Source organism: Tiliqua scincoides, chromosome 2, assembly GCF_035046505.1.
Source record: "Tiliqua scincoides isolate rTilSci1 chromosome 2, rTilSci1.hap2, whole genome shotgun sequence".
NCBI classification, from domain to species: Eukaryota; Metazoa; Chordata; class Lepidosauria; order Squamata; family Scincidae; genus Tiliqua; species Tiliqua scincoides.
The window spans coordinates 19,713,396-19,737,361 of NC_089822.1; the positions used below are offsets into that span (position 1 = coordinate 19,713,396).

A 23,966-nucleotide genomic window follows, 5' to 3' on the forward strand; every position below is an offset into this window, starting at 1 on the left:
CTGCATCCTGGTGCCCTCCCTTGCATCTGGCATTCTGACATAGCCCATTTCTAAAATCAGAAGGTTGCACATACACATCATGGCTTGTAACCCATAATGACTTTTTCCTCCAGAAACTTGTCCAATCCCCTTTTAAAGGCGTCCAGGCCAGATGTCATCACCACATCCTGCGGCAAGGAGTTCCACAGACTGACCACACGCTGAGTAAAGAAATATTTTCTTTTGTCTGTCCTAACACTCCCAACACTCAATTTTAGTGGATGTCCCCTGGTTCTGGTGTTATGTGAGAGTGTAAAGGGCATCTCTCTATCCACGTTATCCTTCCCATGCATAATTTTGTATGTCTCAATCATGTCCCCCCTCAGGCGTCTCTTTTCTAGGCTGAAGAGGCCCAAACGCCGTAGGCTTTCCTCATAAGGAAGGTGCCCCAGCCCAGTAATCATCTTAGTCGCTCTCTTTTGCACCTTTTCCATTTCCACTATGACCTTTTTGAGATGCGGCAACCAGAACTGGACACAATACTCCAGGTGTGGCCTTACCATCGATTTGTACAACGGCATTATAATATTAGCCGTTTTGTTTTCAATACCTTTTCTAATGATCCCAAGCATAGAACTGGCTTTCTTCATTGCCGCCGCACATTAGGTCGACACTTTCATTGACCTGTCCACCACCACCCCAAGATCTCTCTCCTGATCTGTCACAGACAGCTCAGAACCCATTAGCCTATATGTGAAGTTTTGATTTTTTGCCCCAATGTGCATGACTTTACACTTACACTGTATTTCATGTATTTCATGCATGACTTACACTTACTTACATGTATTTCGTTGGGTGTGGTATTACATTCTTAGGTGGTGAGTTCAACAGGAACAGATTTTATTGTCCTTACACTGTAAGTAAGTACACTGTAAGGGGCCTCCCAGTGGTGTGGCAGGCAAAGAGCAGGTATTGCTAGCTGCACAGTGATCTCTAAAGGAGAATAAAATCTGTTCCTGTTGAACTCACCACCTAAGAATGTAATACCATACCCAACGAAATACATGTGGATATGCTTGACACTGTCCCACTACAATTTTCAGAAAAGAAACCCTCCCTGCCCCAGTGCCAAGGTGGACAAAGAAAAAAATCTATTTATTTACACTTATATAGTTTAACAGATGAGGCGTATAAGAAAGCTGCCAACTGACAGAAACCAAACAGCAATTTATAAGTAGCACTGAAGGAGAACACACATTAAGCACATGCAGACAGAAAAAAGGGGGGGGGCAACCCACCACTGCCATTATTTGTTATTGATCAGCCACACACCATGGGACACTCTCAATTGTTACTATTATTCCAGTCAGAGCGGCATGTAATAGAATTATAGCGGTTTCTTAAGACTTGAATGCAGCAGTAACTGTATCAGCAAAACCAATGTGTTCAAAGAACAGTTATAGACTGCAGTTTAATTTCAAATCAGTATATAAGTCAAAATGGAAGCTGGAAAAAAAGAGCAGAGTCAGGCTAGTTAGAATTTCTGCACAAATGGAGAACAATCTCTCTAAAGTTAGCTTGCAAAGTGGTGCAGCCTGCCAGGATCAACTGTACAGCATAAACCAGGGGTGCCCAAACCCCGGCCCTGGGGCCACTTGCAGCCCTTGAGGACTCCCAATCCAGCCCGCTGGGAGCCCCCAGTCTCCAATGAGCTCTGGCCTTCTGGAGACTTGCTGGAGCCCATGCTGGCCCGACATGACGGCCAGCATGTTCAACCTTTCGTGTAAGCTGTGGGATCAGGGCTCCCTCCACAGCTTGCTGTCTCACTTGCTTGTTTTTTGATGCAGCACTGGCAGCAAAGGAAAGTTGGGCCTTGCTTTGTGAAAGGCCTTTTATAGGCCATGAGCTATTGCAAGACCTTCATTCATTCATATAAGTTCCATTACTAATGTATTCATTTATGTAAATTTATTCAAATTTGAAATGTAAATTAACTCTATTTCCCGCCCCCGACACAGTATCAGAGAGATGATGTGGCCCTAATGCCAAAAAGTTTGAACACTCCTGGCATAAACCAAAGTCAGAAAAAGAAAGGAAGAAATTCAATATTGCTGGAGCAAATCTGTGTGGACACCTAAATGCAGATCAAGTCCAGGAAATTTGGATTTCCAGGAGCCTAGATTTAGTGTGTATTGCTGCTGCCGAACCACCCCCTTTCCGGGTGCGATCCACTGGCCTCCCCACCCCCACTCCTGCCCTCCAGTTCCTCTTTTGTTGGTCCCTAACTCATATCCTTCACCCTTGTCCTCTCTTATGATTTTTATTTACTGTGTTTTCAAGGATATTCTGAGCTACAATTTGCAAATGTCTATGTGCTCTTGGGTAATGGTGCTTAGTTGCTACAATTATCTGAACAGTTACACAGCTAATGAGGATACTCTCATGAGTAAGCAAGCATATATATATATATATATATATATATATATATATATATATATAATACATTTGTTTGCATTTTTTAAAAAGACAAATTAGTTTTACATACCTTAAAAGGTGGTCTATGAATTCATGTCTTTTCAGAAACTTTTTCCCCTCCAGGGATGTGACAGTATTCTATCATCACATGTGTGTACCATATTAGGTATGAATTGCTCTAGTATAACTCATCTTGTCACTTCCTCCTACTTATTAATGAGACACTTTTCTAACAGTAGGGCTTTTACATAAGTGAAGCTGCCTGCGGCCATTCATCATAACTAAGCTGACACAACAAACTCATTTGCCTTTCACTTTCTCACCTTCCTTGTGTTTTCTCCTTGCATTTCAAGTAATTATAAAAGATTGTGCAGCAGAACTTAAATAATGGAATTTTTCCTACTGACATTGGCATGTAGGGCATTTGCCTTGGACCAAAGGCCCAAGTGCTGTAAACACTTACTGTAGATACTTGCCTATAAGGCAAGAAATTTCTGCCAATAAATAAGCTTAGATCATCACCTATCTGCGAAGTCACTGGGGGATCAGGGCTGGTCAATCAAGTCGCCACATCAGAAGGAAGAAGACAATGCAGAGATAATTAGAGGGCTTTTAGTCTCCACGGCAACCCCTCCAGGGCAAAGCTGCAGCCAAAGTTTACCTTTACCCCCTGAGAAAAAAGGAAGCCAGCCTTCAAGGCTTCCATTTAAATCAAGCAAGCCTCTTCAGCAGGTCCTTCTACACCCTCCTTCCATTTTGCAAATATCTGTCAGCGGTCTGGTTTTCTAAACAACAGGATGGGATCCTCCTTTCCATTTGAAACAAAATCCAAAGCTTCAATTCAATTCAATTAAGTGCACCATTACTTAAAAATAACACCTATGGAAAGCTATGGGGTCTATTTCTGAATAAGCAGGGATGCAACTATATGTAGCTACACTTGCTCATGTTCATTCCTTGTTGCTTGTCTCTCCACTGTGAACTGAATTGCACTCTCGCGGTTATATGTTATATGTAGAGGCTCTTGCTTAACACACCAGGCACCTTAAAGAAGGATTTTATTACTGGTTCTACTAGTATGTTGTTTACAGTTCACTTACTTGGATAGTGTTTACAAGAAGGTTGTGAAGACCATAATTTAAAAAGTTAATGAATAAATAAAAATGTATCTTATGATTTTTTACTATATTTTAAATAGAGACTGTACAGTTCTTAGGTAACAATTACTGGCAGGTTATTTTTCAGAATCTGGTCTTGGGTAAAATCAGACAAAACTATAGTCAGACACCCCCCTAAGATTATACCCCCCCCCCGACTTATCTGAGGATCATAGAAAATTCAATGATTTTGGCTCAAAACTTCTCCTTGATTTATCTGTGAGATCGATTTATAGGCGAGTATTTAGGGTAAGCGGTTTGCTTTGAGTGCTATGTGTTTTATTGCCCAAATTGAGGCACACTTAATCATCAACTGGCACAATCCATCAAGAATAGCTCTTACTGCAGAACTCACGTGCAATGTCCTCAGAAATTAACAAGTCTAACATACACTTTGCTCCATTCCACTAAGACACACCCACTTGTACTACAGGAAGCGCAGGGGCCAGGATGAGTAAGCAGCTAGCAATAGGGACTGTATTACTAGCTAGAAGTGCTTAGGGAATTGATTTTGTTTTGCCTGCTCTTTTCATTCCAAGGTAAGTCCCAAGAAATTTAATGAGACTTAAAAATGCTTAATTTTGGCTGGATTGTTTCCAAGGTCTACAAAGCAACACTTAATATTATATTCAATAATGCAGAGTGCAGTAGTCACTGTGCACCTAAATGATGGAACCACAGTCTCCACTGGAGTGAACTGGGATGTCTTTGAAGGTCAGACAGTTCCATATGACTACAAGGAATTGCGAGATCAGATTGTCCATGGTTGCGCTTCATTTTAATCTGTTGCAGACTGTTAGTTTTCTCTTCCGCAAACTGCAAGTAGCATTCAGCAGTTTGTCTGGCCTGTGAAATATCTGAAACCATTTTGTTTCCAATCATTGAAACTCATTTTAAACTAGTGAACCATAAAAGGCTGGTAACCCAGTCTTCCATCTCGCATCCTGTGGTGTTAAAAGACGCTGAAAACAGCCACATCTTCCCACCCATCAATAACAAAACACCGGGCTGCATGGATCATTGGTCTTATGCAGTTGAACCGTTTTAATATGTTGTATTATACACCCCCAAACTATATCTATATTTGTGTCCTTGATATAGCTCTTAGATTATTTACCATGGTTGGTAGCATGAGAAAAATTATCTTTATCAGTTTGTTTGAAGTGACAATATGCATGTGGCAATATGAAGAGCTACAAAAATACTGATAGTTGAACAGCTACTCTTCCTTAGCACAATTTTCAAATTCTCTACATTTCAAAACAAATATGCATCATAAAATACAGATGGGACCTCTGCTCAACGCGGGTCCCCCAGACCCACCTTGAACCAGACTTGGCCCAATCTGAGCCCTGAGCTGTGTGCCAGTTGCCTCCAGAGGGCTTTCGGAAGCTCACAGAAGCCATGCAAATCCGCCTGCTCCCTTTGCGGGATTCAGAATGTTTTTTTTTTGGGGGGAAGCAACTTCCGGTTTCCAGAGGGAAACCGAAAATGACTTTTTTGCCCATATAAGGTATTGTGAGGCCCAGGGAAGCCTGTGAAGGGTTTTTGATAGTGAAACCAAAAGTGGTTAATCAGAGGTTTGGGGAGCCCTGTGGATGTTTCTGTGGTCAGCGGTCACTTTGATGAGTACAAACCCCCCCTTCTTTCCCTGGCAGTGGCCCGATCCTGGGGATTGGGTCACTGCTACCCCCACCCTGCCCCTTAAAGGGGCCAGTGCTATTTTCTTGACTGGTGGGTCACGACCCACCGGTTTGGGAACCACTGATATAAATTTTTAAAAAAATAATGCTATGAACAGATATTTATCTGAAAAAGGGGTAAATAGCTTAAATACCAAGAAAAGCAAAAGACCCAAATGACAACAGAGTAGACATACTGTTTGGAGCTGAGGAGGGACAGTTGGACCTCGGTATCCGCAGGGGATCCGTTCCCAGTCACCCCTCCCCCCCATGGATACCAAAACCCACAGGTAAGTAAATCCATGGATTGTTTTAATATTAGCAGAGATGTTCTCTGGTTACATCTGGAGGTGTTCTAAGGCCTGCATTGTCCACGCACTGCCTTTCCGGCCTCAGGAAGACATACGGAGGTTCCAAAAAGGCACTTCTGGTTTTCAAAAACTTCGGAAAGCCTCCCAGACGCTTACAGAGAACACCTCCAGTCATGTCTGGGAGCTCAGGTTTAGCCCTCCACTGTGGTTTTGGAACCTACGGAGAGTTAAGTCTGTGGATCCTAAATCCGCGGATAAAAAGATTGAACTTGTATTAATCAGTGGCACAGAACATCCTTTGCCAATCCCTGGCATCTCCTGCTAAAGTCTCTCAGGTAGCATGGCTGAGAGGGCTTCTGCTTAAGACCTTGGAGAACTGTAACCAGTTGGAACAGAAGCATAATATTTTCCAAATAGTCCAGCTGAGAGGAGACAATTGGTATGACTGCTTGTATAGAAATGTTGCTTTCTTTGAAAATCAGTGTAATTAGCTATACAGAAAAAATCTGCAAATCTTTATGCATGTGAGCCTTAAATAATAGATATCCTTTGGATAATAGCGTAAGGCCATTGACATAGATCCAAATGGTTGCAATAAAGAAGTTTACAAATATGCAAAAGAATGAACAAAAGAAACTTGCAACCCATAGCAAAGAAAAAGAAAAAAAAATTCATTTGAATGAGAGTTTCTTTTGTTTATGGATTTGCTTATATGAACAGGTCCAGTGAAAATTTAATTTAATGCTTTACTTGCTCTTCTACAAAAGAATGAAGTTGTATAACGCTACCTGATTTTGAGCACATGATTATAAATTTACCCTCCAAAAACTACTTGGAAAGACTGCACTTATCATAACATACTCAAAGGGTTAGAAATATTTTCATCTTCTTTATTCTATACTCTTGAGATTCTACTACATTCATAATTTTAAAAGCTACTGCTTTATCTAAATTTCTTAACAACCAAATGTATTAACATCCAACTGCATTATATACAATTGCAGTTATTTTATACTTCAGAGTAACTGTATTCTGCTAGATAGCTTCAAAATATAATGTAAATACTGTATGTCAAGAAGGATTAGAAGAGCAGTTACTTAATAGAAGGCACAGAACTACACTGATACTCTGGGTAAGAATTATGGGAATAGAAGCTTTTATAAAGGTTGTATTATAATGAATTGTTTGTAAGGCGAGTAGATCAACTCAGAAGTAAGTCTCCCCAAGTTCAGTTGGAGTTAACCCTCAGGTGGGTGTGGCATGGAGGGAACCAGGATGGTATAGTGGTTTGGAGTTGTACTTAAGACCTGGAAGATCCAGTTTCAAATCCGTGCTGAGCCATGAAGCTTTCTGGGTGACCTTGGGCCAGTCCTTATCTTTCAGCCTCACCTACCTTACAGAACTGTTGTGAGGACAAAAGGAAGGGGAAGAACTATGCATGCCACCCTGAGCTCTTTGGAGGAAGGGTGGTATAAAAATGTGAGAAACAAATAAATAAAAATAAAGTAAATGAGACTGCAAGCTACAATTCATGTGCTGAACATCTGAATCCACTATCAGAATGAAGCGGCCTTGCAAATTAAAATGCATCTTCAACATCTAGCTAAAGCTGGGTGAAAAGAGAGCCTGGCAAATCACCTGGGTCAAAGATGTGGAGCCACACTGAAAAGATCCTGACTCTAGGCACCTTCAAATAAATTTCAGCAAAAGTCAGACTCCTTGGATGCCGATCTAAAGGCGTGGGCAAATTTTCTATGGGAACACACAGTCCTTGAGAAAACTTGGCCCCAGATTGATGAAGGCTTTGAAGGTCAAAAACAGCACAGAAGCAGATTTTTAAGCCATTCAGCTGGTATAAAATGGGTATAATATGGGCCAAGTGTCTGGCTACCGCCAATAATCGAAGCTACTATCTTCATCTAACAAACAAGTCATTCTAGGGAGTTTCAGTCACACATCCTTGCCTATTATCTTGGTTTACCATTGTCATTCTCACAGTTGTCCACACTTGTAATCTTAGCTCAGTCTTTCAGAGCCTTGATTGGCAAAACACACAGATACACACATACACAGAAAGGAAAAAAAAATCACAGATCTATAAAAGGTAAAGAAACTCCCAGAGTACAGTCTAACTGACTGACTAATCACTCATGGTTAAAATCTCTGGGTATACCGGCCATAAAATTCAAAAACAACTAATGTTGTTTGATGAATTAAAAACAACATATCTTCTTACAATAGCTGTAGACATCATCAGGCATCAAAGGCAAAACCCCACCATTCTTGACTTACTAATGTTAGGTCTTGGCCCATGAGTCATGGGAGATAGAAAAAAGTATTATATACACATCAAAGTTTTTCAGCTAAATTGAAATGATACACTGCTATTAGTAAGAATTCTACTTTTTTCACAAAACAGCAAACAGTAGCATATGCACAAAATGTTTTTACTTATACAGCCCAACAAAAGCGTTAAACAGTTACAAGGTGCATGTGAACAGAAGAATTTGATGAACATTGTTGTGCAGCAATCCGTTTTTTCCTGATTTTCCGATACAATGCACGCTACTGCAGAATTGTACACACACAGCTAATTCTCTTAAAGGTCTTTCATATTTCTACCCCAAACATTTGTCTCAATTAATGAAAATCATTTCCTGTTTAAATCTTTCTGAAAAAGCTACTAGATAACTTTAATCACCATTGATTAATTTGAAGTTTCCCCAACCAAAAAAAGAAAGAAAGAAACAGCTTTACACTGCTGCATGAATAACTGCAACTGCAATATCCATTCCCTCCTTTTTGTAATATTGAACAGAAAAGCAAAAATCTCTGCAATCCAACCCTGCATTGGTTACAGCGCAGGCCATGCTGCCTGGCTGTTCCGTCACTGGGTTAGGATTGTGCTGTAAAGCAAAAATGAATTTTGAGGTTTGTCTTCAGGTAAAACAGTTCAAGAACTTTGGTAGAAGTGAAAAGAGCATGTATGATTTGTACATCCCTCAGTTCTATCTTTCCCAATGCTCAGGCAAGCAACTTAACATTTGAAAGGTGTTTCACAAAACACTCCTTTAAGTTCTTCCTTACTAGTAGATCAATTGAGCCTTTTGTCAACAGAGAGGAAGTTTTATTTTACTGTCCCATTTTCAGTTTATTCACTCATCAATTTTCACAGTGCCTTGTTGGCATCAAAATCTATTGGTGTTTTTTTTCTGAGCTTCTCCTTTGCACTGCAATGTATTATGAGCTTTATCCTTTAAATATGACGTTATATGAACACACTTATTATTTGCCTAAAAATAATTTGTAGTGCATAATCTGCGCTGAAGTAAAAGAAACTATAAGTGTCAGTCTCTTTTACTTCAGCGCAGATTATGCACTACAAAATAGTAATCCATAACTTGGATTACTGCTCTTCTAAATTATGTTTATTGCTCCATTTTTACAGAATGTGACCTTCTTGGAAAATGAAATGTCATTTTCTTGGCTATATAGCTATGTTCTACCCATCTTACATTACTACTTATATAATAAGACAACAGGATCTATCACTGATGGGCTTTCAGGAGGGAGAAATGTATAGTTGGCCTGCATCTTATGTTATATTCCAAGGTCGGTTATGTTCCAAGGTCGGACCATAAAGCCAAAATTGCACATAGCTGAAACACCCTTACAAACAACAAATATATACTGTTTCTTTAAGACCTAAAAGCACAGCACAGGAGATATGTGAGACGTGAGGGTACAACAGCATCATTCTCTTACTTCAGGCTTGCTCCTGGGCATAAACAAAGTAAGAGGAATGGTGGACTGAGTCCCCTGCACTACTTAAATTATTGTTTTTCTCTATTGGGGGGGGGGGGGCTGACCATGTACCAGTAGTGCTCCCAGAGGGGAGCACAGCAGCACATTTTGCAGGGCACTTCAACACCCATGGAAGCTGTCCCTCCGCTACGCCATCAGAGCCATTCCAGGTTGCGAAAGGGGCTTCTGCGTTGTTCTCTCTGCCCAGAATGGCTCCGACGGCAAGGGGGAGGGGAAGCTTCCACAGCACGTTGAGTTGCCCTGCAAAATGTGGTGCTGTTACCCTTTGGGAATGCTATTGGCATGTACAATATACTTGATTTCACACAAGACAATCACATGTTGATTGTATATATTTTTATAAACTTTATCTTAGTCACAGGATTACTTGGAAAAAAAATCAGTGTCTGAATTCTACAATATACCATATGAAAAGAGACCCCAACTGAATTTCCCAAGCATTTTCTCTGTACTTATCTTTTTCCATCTCTCTTCTACACACTTCATCTCCACTATTTTTCTTTAAAGATTTCCTTTAAGAAATATTTTTGGGGCTGTAATTCAATGCATGATTACCTAAGAGTAAGCCCCACTGAACACAGTGGGACTTACTGCCTAGTATATATATATTCATTGAATACACTTTTAGTTTCATAATAATATAAAACAAAGTGAGCGGCACAATACTAATAAATATAAGTATTAGTAGTCACAGTTCAGCACACAAAATCACAGAAAAAAATCTAATGATGTTATATGAATCAATGAAAGTGTTGACTCAATGTGCCATGGTGGAAATCTAATTCCACGCTTGGGATAATCAGAAAAGGTATTGAGAATAAGATGGTTAATATGATAATGCCATTGTACAAATTAATGGTAAGGCCACACCTGGAGTATTGTGTTCAGTTCTGGTCGTCACATTTCAAAAAGGATATAGTGGAAATGGAAAAGGTGCAGAAGAGATCAGCCAAAATGATTACTGGGATGGGGCACCTCCCTTTTGAGGAAAGGCTGCAGCGCTTGGGGCTTTTCAGTCTAGAAAAGAGGCACCTGGGGGGGGGGCATGATTGAAATATACAAAATTATGCAGGAGATGGATAGAGTTGATAGAGAGATACTCTTTTCCCTCCCACATAAACACCAGAACCAGGGGACATCAACTAAAATTGAGTGTTGGGAGAGTTAGGACAGACAAAAGAAAATATTTCTTTACCTAGTGTGTAATTAGTCTCTGGGACTCCTTGCCACAGGAAGTAGTGATGGCATCTTGCCTAGATGCCTTTAAGAGGGGATTGGACAAATTTCTGGAGGAAAAGTCAATCATGGGTTACAAGTCATAGTAGGTATGTGCAAGCTCCTGGTTTTAGAGGCAGGCTACCTCAGACTGCCAGATGCAAGGAAGGGCACCAGGACGCAGGTTGTGTCTTGTTGTCTTGTGCGCTTCCCTGAAGCCTTTGGTGGGTCACTGTGAGATACAGGAACGTGGACTAGATAGGCCTTTGGCCTGATCCAGCGGGACTCTTCTTATGTTCTTATATTAAGCATCTAACAAATGTAGTCCAATACTGAGATAATTTTCCCCCATTTTAATCGGAAATTATTAAATCATATCATACCATTTCTGTTTCTCAGTAGGCAAGTATGTTTCACATTCTCAGTTATGTCCTTCACCACCCACATTCTTTCAGTCTTACACACAGTGTGGATGCAGAAATTTGTGGGGCCTGACATGATGCAGCCCTGCCACATGAGGAGGAAAGACAAAATCTGCCACAGCTGCCCCCCCTTGTTGCAGTAACGGCTTCTCTTCTACTTCTTGATCTGTGTCACTGTATAACTGAGTTTTAAGGATGCACCTGCTCAAAGACCCATAATCTGCCTGTACTTGACAATCACATAACTGTCTTGCATCTGCAAAGATGAATTATGACCCTGGATGTCTCTGCAGTATGAGCTACCTGAAAAGAGTTCACTCCTCAACAGATCAGTAACTTGACCAGTTCTGTTTTTGGAAATGATATCAAATTTCATTTTTTCAACACTCCATTGAAGCTTTAATCAACATTTACTGCCTCTAATTAATACTGCACTCTAAATCTGTATTAATAATTTCCAAACAGAAGATCAGAATTACCCATAGGTGGAGACAGCTGCATGTTTGTGCATAACGGAATAGTTAGTAGAGGGAAAACAAAGGAAATAAGAGTTAGGCAATTTTCTGGGATACAGGATGAAACCAATGTCTACGTTATAAACAAAAGAGAAATATCTTTTGCTTGATTCACTCAGTAAGGAGGGTGGAAACCACCATCACTTTATATAACCCATAATCTGTGGATGGATTTAGATGAATAATTAGCTTAGGTGATGTTACCATGAGTTGGGTGTGGAAATGACTATTTACACAAATTATTAGATTTGTAGTAGCTCGGAGGGATAGGTGAGTCCAGAGCGGATTGACTCAAGTTGAGTCATGAGTCTCCAGACCCCACAACCCTGCCCTGCCTGCCTATCCAAAAACTAAGGAACACTGCCTGGGCACTGTGTTGGGAACGAGCAAGAAAGGCAGTGCGCAGGGAAACCAACTATTGCTGTGTGAGAGCGATCAACTGATAAATGAGCACATGAGTCGTGGGTGCCTCCTTTTATTGCTCCAGGAACCGCCTCCCCCGGCTACCCATGCCTCCTCCTGCACCCTGCTTGCAAAATCCACTTGTCCCTATGGCCAAAAATTGCTCCTCCTCTCCCCCAGACACGAAATCGATACCCAATTCTATTTTGCAATTCAATACCCAACCTTCCCCCCCATTAGCTGTTTCCCGCCACTCGCAGCCCTGTCTCTGCCTCCTGACTGAACATAACATACCCTGCTTCTGGTCGCGCAGATGAATGCCTGGCTTCCGGATCAGCACACGAGGTCTTCAGGGCAACATGGAAGCGGCACAAAGAGGTGCTGGCAGCACCCCAAGCCGTTTCTGGAAGACTCGAGTCGCCCACCTGCACGGTGATTCCTGACTCTGCTGCCTCAGACTTTGCCCAAGTGTTTGACACACGTGACTCGAGTCCGCATGAGTCAGCGAAAAATGTGTGTTTTTGTTATTTGGATTTGAGTCACCTGACTTGAGTTCCCATCCCTGGTAGCTCGTAACTCATCATCCCTTATCTCATCATCACACATTACAAAAATTTCAGATAGCGAAGATGGCAAATTCCACATTCCAGACGGCAAAGACTGCAGTATTACCACCTGTTGTTAAATTATGTGAACGGGCACGTGAACAGTCATTGAATCAGGCCAAAATATACCATTTCTTACAGCAACTGATTGCCTGAATGATTTCTATAATCATTTCAGTTTTGACCCAGTTGAGCAACAAGCAGCCTTGGAGACAAAGGAGTCATATTTCAAAGCATTTTACCTTCTCTTGATACTGACGCCGCGAAGAATCCAAAGATTGAATTAGGGCTGTGGCATGGCCCACAAACATGGCGTAACAGGTGGCTCCCACAATCATACTCAGCATGGTTATCCAAAGATCTGACATGCTGACAGGGGCTCTGGCTCCGTAACCAATGCAAAGCATATGGCTCATGGCTTTGAAGAGTGCATATGAGTATTGCTTCCCCCAGGAATCATTCTGAAAAGAGAGAGAGAGCACAGCCTTACCAAGAGTACAGATAACAAATGTACCTGAACCTATTTAACAGGAAAATTACAGTCTATTCATATTAAGGAACATCCTTGTAATGCATCCTTGATAAACAGAAACACACCCACACACACTCTCCTATACTCCAAAATGCTGGATTAGAGCTGCTACCCCAGCCACTCGCATGTGCACATTTTCTCACAATCTGCAAGGGTTGAACCCATCAATGCTATGATATTGATTTACTTGGATATTTATACCTTCCCTTCCTTGCCATTTCCACTGTTGTGTATAGTACTGTAGATATTATTTAGAAACATACAGGAAAGCAAATAAATGAATAAATAAATGCAGAAAGAAAATTACTTTCTTTCCCCCGTCTTCAAAATGCTTATATAGATAACAAAACCTCTATTGCTTCTGTTTCAGGAGCTCAGGATTCTTGACACTGCTGAGGGCAGAAGCCCCCAAACCAGAGAAGAGCTAAAGAATGGCGACGTGGCAGTGGCTTCACTAAGGCAGGTGCGGGCTGCACCAGCTGACGCACACGGGGAGGGGGGCTTATGTGCACTAGTGACCAAAATAGCTAAAATTGCAGTTTGTAGGAATAATATCATCATATTATATACAATTCAATGTGTTATTTACAGCAAAATGCAATATCTCCATTCTATCAAAAGTTATGGCCAAAAAACTAGAAAACAAAAATGCAACTGTCTTATGCAACAAAAAAGGACATTTTTTTAATTCAAAACGTACCAATGAGACTGAGTTTCAAAGACCTAATGAGATGCTATTATGACACAGCATGGAACCAATATGGTGTTAGTAAGGTGACACCCGGGGGGGTGACACCACAAGTGACCAAAATTGCTAAAATCACAATTTGTAGGAATACCATCGTGTTATATACCATTCAATGCATAATTTACAGCAGAATGCAGTGGAAAAAAACCATGTTGAAATGTCTGCATTCTATCAAAAGGTATAGACCAGGGGTGTCAAACATAAGCTTTTTATCTGGCCCTCAGGCTCTCAGCTGCAGAAGTGTTACAGCTGAAATGGCAGCCCACATGAAAATTGGGCTTTCCCAAATCTTGAAATATGATCAAGATTTGCGTACATTCTCTTCTGTCATTTGCAGTTAATGAGTTTCTATAGGAGAACAGGGTCTGATTTCTGGCCATTCGCTGCTTAATGACATCACTTCCGGCCCTCAGTTGGAGCCCTGAACACTAACTTCGGCCCTCTGTATGAAACAGAAGCTAGGAAGATTGGGAAGGGAGAAGAGATAAAAGACCCCTGCCCAGCCCCTGTGATGTGATCTGTAGTTTACTAAAGTTTACTCTGGACTAAGCCCCATGGAGTTGTGGTGAAGGGATAGGTGCACTCCCTGTGCATCTTCTTATTTACTCTCATGTCCCACAAGGAGAGTCTGAGACATGCCACAACAACTTGACCTTGCTATCAGTGCATGTTATTATCCAACATGTCTACTGTCAATCTGAATTGTGAGGACAGCCTCTGGTACAAACTGTGTGGCTGAGATTATTGCCTGTGAACCTTGCCTTTCCTGCATGGATAGTGAAGGTCGTTTGTGGTGGATCTAGCACATGCACATGTCTTTCACATACATTTGAAAAAGTCATGGGTAAGAAATTTTTTTAAACAATATCTTTGACTTTGGGGTTGATTCAGAAAAATATTCTGAATTATCAGAAAGTTTGTGTTGCGTACATTAAAGACTGAAATCTTAAATACATAAACTAGGATGACCTAATGAAATCTGAGAGACACTTCTGAGAAAGAAAGGAAGGAAGGAAGGAAGGAAGGTTTGCAATATTGGGCTGTAGTCTTATTTAGTTTTGGTTCTCAGGATCACCACAAAATTTGTGTTGATACCATCATCTCCCCCCTCCCACAAGGCCTCCTACAAGAAGTATAATTAAATACGAGCTAGTAAAATAGCTCGTATTTAAATAGTAAAAGCTATTCTGTTCCTCAGAGGAAAAAATAGAAAGGAAAAAAAAGAAAAAAAATCAGAAACCCATCTACCTTCAAAAGGGGGCATTTAATTTCCTGCCTGACAGTAAGTTTATCGCTGGCTTCAGATTAGTAGTAATCGGTTTTAACAGATTAAAACAGAATAACATTAATTTGAGGGGGAAATAAACTATTGAAGACAATAATTGTGACAAATACCAAAGCTGTTTATCCAAGAGTGATTACATAATCAAGTTGAGACACTAGAAAATCTTCACGTTTGCAAAAAACAGTGATGAGTGATTATCTACAATTAGTTTACCAAGTCTAAGCTTTAATTTAAAAGTCTTGTTCAGCACACTGTGTTTCAACCACAGCGCATTTTCAGAGTTTAAGGGTCTGTGGCATCCACATAATGACCCTTATCCAGTCAACGTTAGCCACAACAACTGTAAACCCTTGCTAACTGGGTAAGAACCATTTTTTAAGTGGGTGCTTCTCTTTTGTTTAGCAGGGGGAGAGTAACTGGCTCTCTTCCCCCCTAGCAGTGTCTTTTCTGGTGGCTGTCTGCTGGTGTTTTGCATCTTTTACATTGTGAGCCCTTTTGGGACAGGGAGCCATTGGTTATTTGATTTCTCTGTAAACTGCTTTGTGAACTAGTGGTATATAAATACTGTTAATAAATAATAATAATAATAATAATAATAATAATAATAATAATAAATCCCACACTAAGGCCTCCCTCTTAAAGGAGCCCCTTCCAATGTACAATTTTTCAGATCCCAGATCCCCAACTGTCCTTTGTTTTTTTCATATCTTTAGTGAATAAAATCTGGATAAAAAGTGGAAGGTGGGGAAAAAAAACCCATGAATATAGCTGTAATTACAGTACAATACCATGGAAAACCAATATTTCTAATATTTCTAGGGTTATGGCCAATTTCCTGAAGGCATAGGATATGATCAAAATTTGAGGGAACTATAAATTATTTTTCTTTTCCAATCCTGGTGATGTCATTGCAGATTCTCTCCCTATTCACCCATCCCACATGAAACTGTCCATGTGCAGGACACAAAAGCAAATATTCCCTCTCACTCTCCACTATGAAGGTACATTGCAGAACAAGCTCCACAGTGACAGAATAGAGCAGGGACTGGAGGACATGAACCATTGGAAAACACTGAGCCTGCGCCCCCAAAGGCTGTAATAAAATCCACCCCTTCAAAAAGCGCATCCTGAATTTATCCTTAACATTCACCCAGGCCACACCCTCTCCTGTATTTGACCATAGCAGATGGCAACACTTTTACTGTCACTGGGTTAGGGAGGGATGATTAATGCAGTATCACAGGTGAAGGCATGCATTCCCCATCCTCCTTTTCTAAAAAACAGGCACCAAATCAGGTAACCATCTGTTGTTTAATGGTGTTTTCAGCTTACTTGAGTTTAATGAGGTTATTCCTTGGAGAATCTTTTCTTTGTCAAGCAAATCAGTCCTATTGCCACAGAGCAGTTGTGTCCCTTAGGCAAGGCTCCTCATCACTCATCCATACCCACGCATTCAGATACAAATTGATTTAGGAATTTTGAAGCTTGAAGGTTATTGCCTAGATGAGGCTTTCCTTTCCCTCCATCACTTTTGTTGTTAAGGCAGAATAGTTCCAGCTGTCAGAATCTGGTGGGGTGGGTTTGCCAAATTAATGACCCAAAGCAAAAAAAAAAAGGAGGAAATTAATAGTTTCTGTGATGATATTTTGAGCACAAATGCTATTAATTTTGCTGTTACTCTGTGGGCTGTTTTCTCATGGGAGCAGTTCCTGAATTCATGGAACAAGCCATTTTTTAAAGGCGTAACCTAAAAAAAGGGGGGGGGAACTACAATGAGATGAGAAAAAAAATCTATGGCTCCAACATTTAAGAATGCTATTTAAAAAAATTATATAACTTCAGGTGTGCCTCACTTAATATACTTCCGCTTAATGAAGGTGGTCAGAGCACAACAAAGATGCTCTTAATGAGACAGTGAGTGTCTGTTTACACAACAAAGAGGCTCTTAATGCAAAAATGAGGCAATTGATCTCCAGTAGCCTGCGGGCAGACAGCAATTATCTGGCAAGGAATGTCTGTTTACACAACAAAGGCACTAAATTGGGCTGAATGTTCACTTAACAACCTAATCGCATAACACTGGGGATTGGAGAACTTATCCCCATTTGTTAAGTGAGGCACACCTGTATCCATAGCCAACCACCATTTCAAATTCATTTCCCAAAGGAAAGTAGTAAACAGAGTTAAGAGAATCTAGCAGTACACATGTTCCTCTGCCACAAGAATTAATTATTCAGACAAATAAGCCAGCCACCATCTCTTTTCACAGGGCTGTTCCAGCCTGTGGGCCTGTCCACTTTCACCACTTTCACCTCACCCCAGTGTGCAAGCAGCCCCTCCCATTCAGAGCCATTCTGGGTGGTGGGACGAAAACAGAGGCAAATGCCTCCATTTTGCTCCCACTGCCCGGAATGGCTCCAAAGGGGAGGGACCGCTTACATGCCACGGTGAGGCTCCCTGCAAAACTTAATGCTTTGCATCCCCTCTAGCTATGCCACTGTGTGCATGTCACATGTTGTTCCTGGAAGTTCTCTTCTCCACTCACAGTGATTCAAAAAGATGACTCAAGCACATGATGGGGACAAGAGAATGACTGCAGCTCAACATGCCTTCCCATGTGTGTCTTAACTTGCTCTGGGTTGGGGCAATGGCTCTCGTTATTATCATATTACAGCTTTGATTGTGAGAGGTCAATCAGGGCTGGGCAGAACACTTGCACATGAACATGACTGGCAAATGAGCCCTCAAGTTCCCCCTTGCTTTCCTTAAAAACAAACACAAACTATTATGTGTATGGCCTGTTTGCTGCTTGATTATCAGATGCCTTAGCACAATTCATTTTTTCTTTTAAACTGGGACTTCTTTCTATCATTTCTGCCAATCAAGGGAATTGAGTAGTCCCTCACAATGCCACACAGTGAAATCTGATTGGTTATATGATACCATCACAAAGCCAACGAAAGATGAAGCCAAGTAAGGATGATCCTTCCTGCTCTCACTCTGACTGGGAAAATAGTTTTTTCTCTGTTCTCAGGGTCACCCTCCACCCCACCGCAACAAAACTTTGCCCACAGAGAAGATGCTTTTCCCAGCTAATGACAGTCTTTGAAGAAAGCGTCTCCTTATTCAGCTCAGCCCTAAGGTGAAAATGGTTCATTTTCAGGCTTGTCTAGTAATCACAGTCCTTGTATTACATACGTACCAAATTTTAGATATATAATGTGGATGCAATGTAGAACATTTATTATACAGTCAACAGTGCCTCCTGTAGAAACAATGTAAGTTCATTTATACCTGTTTCAGTTTTACCAATGAATAGTCTATGTATACTGTATTATGAAAAGTTTTCTATGGAACTGGAGAGAGGACTATATCCTCCCTCACCCATTCGATCTCCAGACAACAATTAATTTTTTTTCCACACCAGTCTCTTAAATAATTAAAAAGATGTGACATACAGTCAGTTCTTATTATCCGTTAGGGTTACATTCCTGGAAAACCTAGTGGATTCTGAATTAGCGGCACCTATGGGAAAAATGGTTCCAGAGAGTTCCAGAGGCACTCTCTTCACCGTACATTCTATGAACTTCATGAACCAGAATCTTAATTTAAAGTCTACTGAGCTGCGTGATAAGGAGGGCTCATCAATATCTCCAAACATCTGATTATTCCTCCTCTGTGCTTGCATCCCTAGATGCACTGAAGGTTGTAGCAATGGCAATTTCTCCATGCTGGCTATCCTTCAACTTGTTGAAGACTGCTGGCTCAACAACAAGGCCTTCTCAGAGTTCAGCAGTGGGGAGAGAGTTGCTTCACGCATTCTCCACCTCCACCTATCTCTTGGCTTCTTCCCTGGGCAGGAGGTCTGGTCTAAAGGGTAGAGCCTCCGTTTGCCTGAAGATAACATCCGCAGGTCGCCAGTTCGAGGCCACCGGCACCATGTGACCTTGAAGCAGCTGACAAGCTGAGCCGAGTTATTCCATCTGCTCTGAGCGTGGGAGGATGGAGGCCAGAATGTGAAACCAGATCAGAAAGAAACATCTGAAATGTTGTGGTTCTTGAAAGATAGAACCTTCTTTCAATTGTAAAAATCCCTATGGGGATTTAAATAGCCTGCCTATGTAAACCGCCTTGAATAAAGTCTGAGGAGAAATCTGACGACCAAGAGAGGCGGTATATAAATAACTGTATTATTATTATTATTATTAGGCTTGCCCCAGCCCAGACCTCAGGCAGTCTTCCAGAGATCTCTCATCAACTGCCTATCATCACTGCCAGAGTTGTGACGGTTCAGCTGGAGTCCCCAAGGCGGTGCCCAATATGGTGGGGCATGTCTGGAAGCAGTTCTCTAAGCAGTGTTTCTCAAACTGTGGGTCAGGACCCACTAGGTGGATAGTGAGCCCAGTTCAAGTGGGTCCCCATCAGGGTGAGCAGATACAATGGAGGACAGAGTGCCTATACCTTTAATCATTGTATAGAATAGGGAAATTTGGCTGGTGCAGCTATTTAAAGCCTTCCATATTGAGCTGCACCTGCTAAAATTCTCCTCTTCTATACAATAGTTAAAGGTATAGGCACTTTGTCCTCCACCGTATCTGGTCACCCTGGTCCCCATTCATTTCAATATTTTGAAATGAATGGATGCTACCATGGAATGTGACTGCTTTTGGGGAAATGTGACAGATCTGTACTTTTAACAGGTTACTGTTAACTGTGCATATGCTTTTAATAATGATAGCCAATGGGGCTTATTCCCACGTAAGTGTGGATAGGATTGCAGCCTCGAATTGTAAAAAAATTTTCTTGCTTGATGATGTCGGTTCTGGCCATGACATCACATCCAGATTAATGACACCACTTCTGGCAAGTCTCTACAGATTGTCATTCTAAAAAGTGGGTCCCAGTGTTAAAAAGTCTGAGAACCACTGCAAGAGAACTGACTGTACTTTCTTAGTAACCAAGCCATTATACAACAAACTGCAGTTCAAAGGCTACCATCACACAAAAATTTGAAATAGTAATTGATAAAACAAAAAACAGATGACTCCAAAGTTTTATATAGTAACATGTCTTGGAGACAGTTGAAGGAGTGAAGTGATATAAACCTGACTGGCTACTCCACAGCATGCTCTGTTTTCAAAATGTGCAAATGAAAGTCCCCCAGGGTAATAGAAGCCGTTTACATAAACCAAAATAGGCACAATATCTCTGAGGCGAGGCAAAACGATACATTTTGCAGAAATAATTTTAAAAAAGCCATGGGAACCACAGGATGTGGAGCACTTACTTCCTCAATCTTTATAGCAATGTACAATATTACTATGACTTAGGAATTAATTAATGCAAGTAGATGCTGAATGCAACAATCAGAGCTTGAAACAGAGAATCAAATAGGCACACAAATAATATATTTTTGAGTCATTCATAGAAATTTACTGAGAAAAGTGCAAAGTAAGCATGCGCTTAAATACTGTATGAATGTTTTCATTCTATTTCTGCTTTATAATTTTAAAAGAGAAAAGCAAAGGCAGCACAATGTCAGAGAGAGGGGAGTGGCTTGGAAGAATAAACACTCACAAAATCAACGCAGTTTGTTTTGCTAAAAAGTGTACATGAGAGTCAGACCTCAGGCCACTGCAACCCACCCTGGACTGGTGTGGTTAGTACTTTGCAACTCAACTGGCATAATTCAGAAGATTTTTGTTAGACCTACACAAACCAGACATTCCACTGTGAAACTCAACAGTATTGCTGAAGTTAGACATAAGAAAACAAAATGACTACGGGCACAATCCTAACCAGGTCTACAAAAAGTTATTTTGTTCCATGGGGCTTACTCTCAGGAAAGTGGGGTTAGGATTGCAGCCTACATCTCTGATAGAGCGAAATAGCATTATGTGACTAACAGAGGAATCATATTCATGTCTACTATAGAAGTAAATCCCACTGAGTTCAATGGGTTTATTCCCAGGTAAGTATATATATAGGATTGCAATTTACCACAGATATTCGCCTATAAGGCAAGAAATTTGTGTCCCAAAATCATGCATGAATCGCCCCCTCGCCTGATCTCCGCAGTCACCCAGGCAGACAGAAGAGGCAAAGGAGCCATCTGCACCCGGAGAGGGGGGGACTCTGCAGGGGGATGGGCAGCGGCCTCTCCCCTTCAGAGCCACTCTGGCTGTGAAAGCAAAACTGAGGCAAATGCATCCATTTTGCTCCCCCTGCCCAGAATGACTCCGAAAGGGAGAGGGAGGGGCCGCCTGCACACCACGGTGAGGCTCCCTGCAAAACTTAGCACTTTGCACCCCCCTCTAGCTATGCCACTGCCCCATTCAGCTTCACCATTTGTAGATCCATAATCTACTCTGTACAACCCCACAGTAATGATTCATGGGACAGCTGCTCAACTAACAGAATAATGGTAATGCCACCAGACTCTGCAGAACTGCTTAGCAATCATATCGGCACCTTTCTGAGCAACAGCATAAAATATCTGTCCACGTCTGCAGCGATAATGTTCTGATTACAAGATGATCTACAAAATTACCTTGAAGAGCAAATATAGAACCCACCTGCAAGGGCTCTTTAAAGGAAACTACACTGGTACTTCTAAAAATAAAAAAGATGCAAATGTTGTTGTTAATTCAGTCATTCACAAGCAGCAGAACAAAATAGACCAGGACGTGCTTCAGGTTTGGAGAAAGAAAAAAGGTTGGAAAAGGAAGCATACCTTTCAGGAGTACTTTGGGAAGACTGGGAAGTGCACATAGAGACTGTTCAAATAGTTTGCCATAGACTTTAGTTCTTTTGTGTCTTTCCCCACAGTACTTCAGCACTGCTAATGTGTACTGGGACCCAGTTCAGCTAATATATACATTGGACCTTGTCATCTGCAGATTTTGCACCCATGGATTTGACTCAACGTGTGTCCCTTGCCCCACACTGAGGACCAAACCTGTACTCTCTGAACACAACTCTGGTCACGTTTGGAGGGTGCTCTGACCAGGGTGATCAGATATCATAATTCCAAAAGAGGACCAGTCACCCCAAAATGTAGGACATCCAAGAAAAATGTAGGCCATGACAATACAAAAGCTAAAAACACTCTTAAATTGATTTCATGTGCTTATTTTAAACACTATGTTACCGATAATTAAAATTGAAACTATACTACATATAATTTTATTACATAGAATTAATTAATTACAAGAAGGTTATGTGCTACCTACGGACAGGGAAAAGGAAGACATTTATGTTCTCTTCTAAGACACGAGGCTTAAAAAGAGCACATGTCCTGGAAAAAGAGGATGCCTGGTTCTGAGGTCCAGGGAGGCTGCATGCAGTCTTCTAAAGCCTGAAAGAGGCATTAGAAGGTCATTTCCTGTTTTATTTTGTTTTTAAATCAGCCATAATATGACTGTATGTATAACTGCATCAAAACTTTTCTTCTGAGATAGTGTACCAATGCAATATGCATTTGATCTGCACACATGCACTTGTTTTGCACTGATAAAGCATGGCAACAAATGAAATTTGAGGTGATTCTACATAAAATCTTAATTCAAAATTCTTTTTGTGTGTGTGTGTGATATTTTACCAGCGCGTAAGGACTTATGTACACACAAAGTAAAACAATCCTCCAAAATGAACCTTGACACTACCCTATATACAAGCAAATCAATAGGTATGCATTTACAGTGTTTTCTTAATACACACATGCATACTGTGTAACATCTTCAGTGGAAAAGATGCAAAAGAATGTAAGGAAATGAAAGCTGCTGAAAATTTCATATAATAAGCTGCAGAAATCTAATACTGGGCACAAAGTTTGGTATGAATATGGCAGAGCTAAGCACATATGACTGACTGCAAGGTGACCTGCATATGCATCATTCCAAAGAAAAGATGCCCAAAATGTAACAGTAGATGTAAAAAATGGTTTTGGAATCAAAGCATAGTAGGATGGGCTTCCCCACTTCCCTCTTACAGGATGTCACCATGGATATTTCCTCAATATCTGCTTTTACCAGTGGTTCCCAAACTGTGGGTTGGGACCCGACAATGAGATGCAACCTGATTTTTGGTGGGTCGCAAAACTGACAAGCTAACAGCTGACCAGGAAACTGTATTGAGATCTATGAAAAGCAAAACTGAGCCACACTTGTGTGTTTACTTGTGAGTAGGCAACTATGCCTTGGCTCCTATCAAAGGACAGTCAAAGGGGATGAAAGGCCACCAGAATAGTCCCAATTTGTGAATGTAGAGCTCACAAATGCCCCAGAAGGAGCCCCAGAAGGTAGTGCTCACTACCAGAGTTAAAAGAACTTGAGTGACAGGTAAAGTGCAACTTTTTAAAAAAGTCTTGTAAAGTTAGGTGGTTCTCAATAGAGTTTCATTATAAAAAGTTGGTCCAGGCACTAAAAAGTTGGGGACCATTGGCTTATACCATCATCATCTTTTCAAAGATGTACCCATACTTTCAATGGTAAAGTATGGCAAAATATTGAACATAAATATTATGAACATGGTTCATAATCTAGCGCAGGGGTGCTCAAAGTTTTTGGCAGGAGGGCCACAACATCTCTCTGACATTGTGTTGGGGGCCGGAAAAAAAAAAGAATTTACATTTCAAATTTGAATAAATTTACATAAATGAATACATTAGAAAAAGAATGACTAAGCTCAATCCAGTTTATGATTTCATTCACCTTAATAAGGGGGGGAATCTTCATGCCCGTTAATGATCCCATTCATCCTAATAAGTGGGGGAGATCTTCATACCAGTTTATGATCTCATTCATACACACAAA

General features: G+C 40.9%; 1 protein-coding gene across 1 annotated transcript in view; it reads right to left on the reverse strand.

The window, feature by feature from the left end:
- The window catches only part of HCN1 (hyperpolarization activated cyclic nucleotide gated potassium channel 1), a 196,717-nt gene that overhangs the window by 60,146 nt on the left and 112,605 nt on the right, over nt 1–23,966 (reverse strand). The window contains exon 4 of the mRNA XM_066616191.1: nt 12,831–13,049. Within this exon, the coding sequence (XP_066472288.1) occupies nt 12,831–13,049 (219 nt within the window). The remainder of the gene's footprint in view (nt 1–12,830; nt 13,050–23,966) is intronic.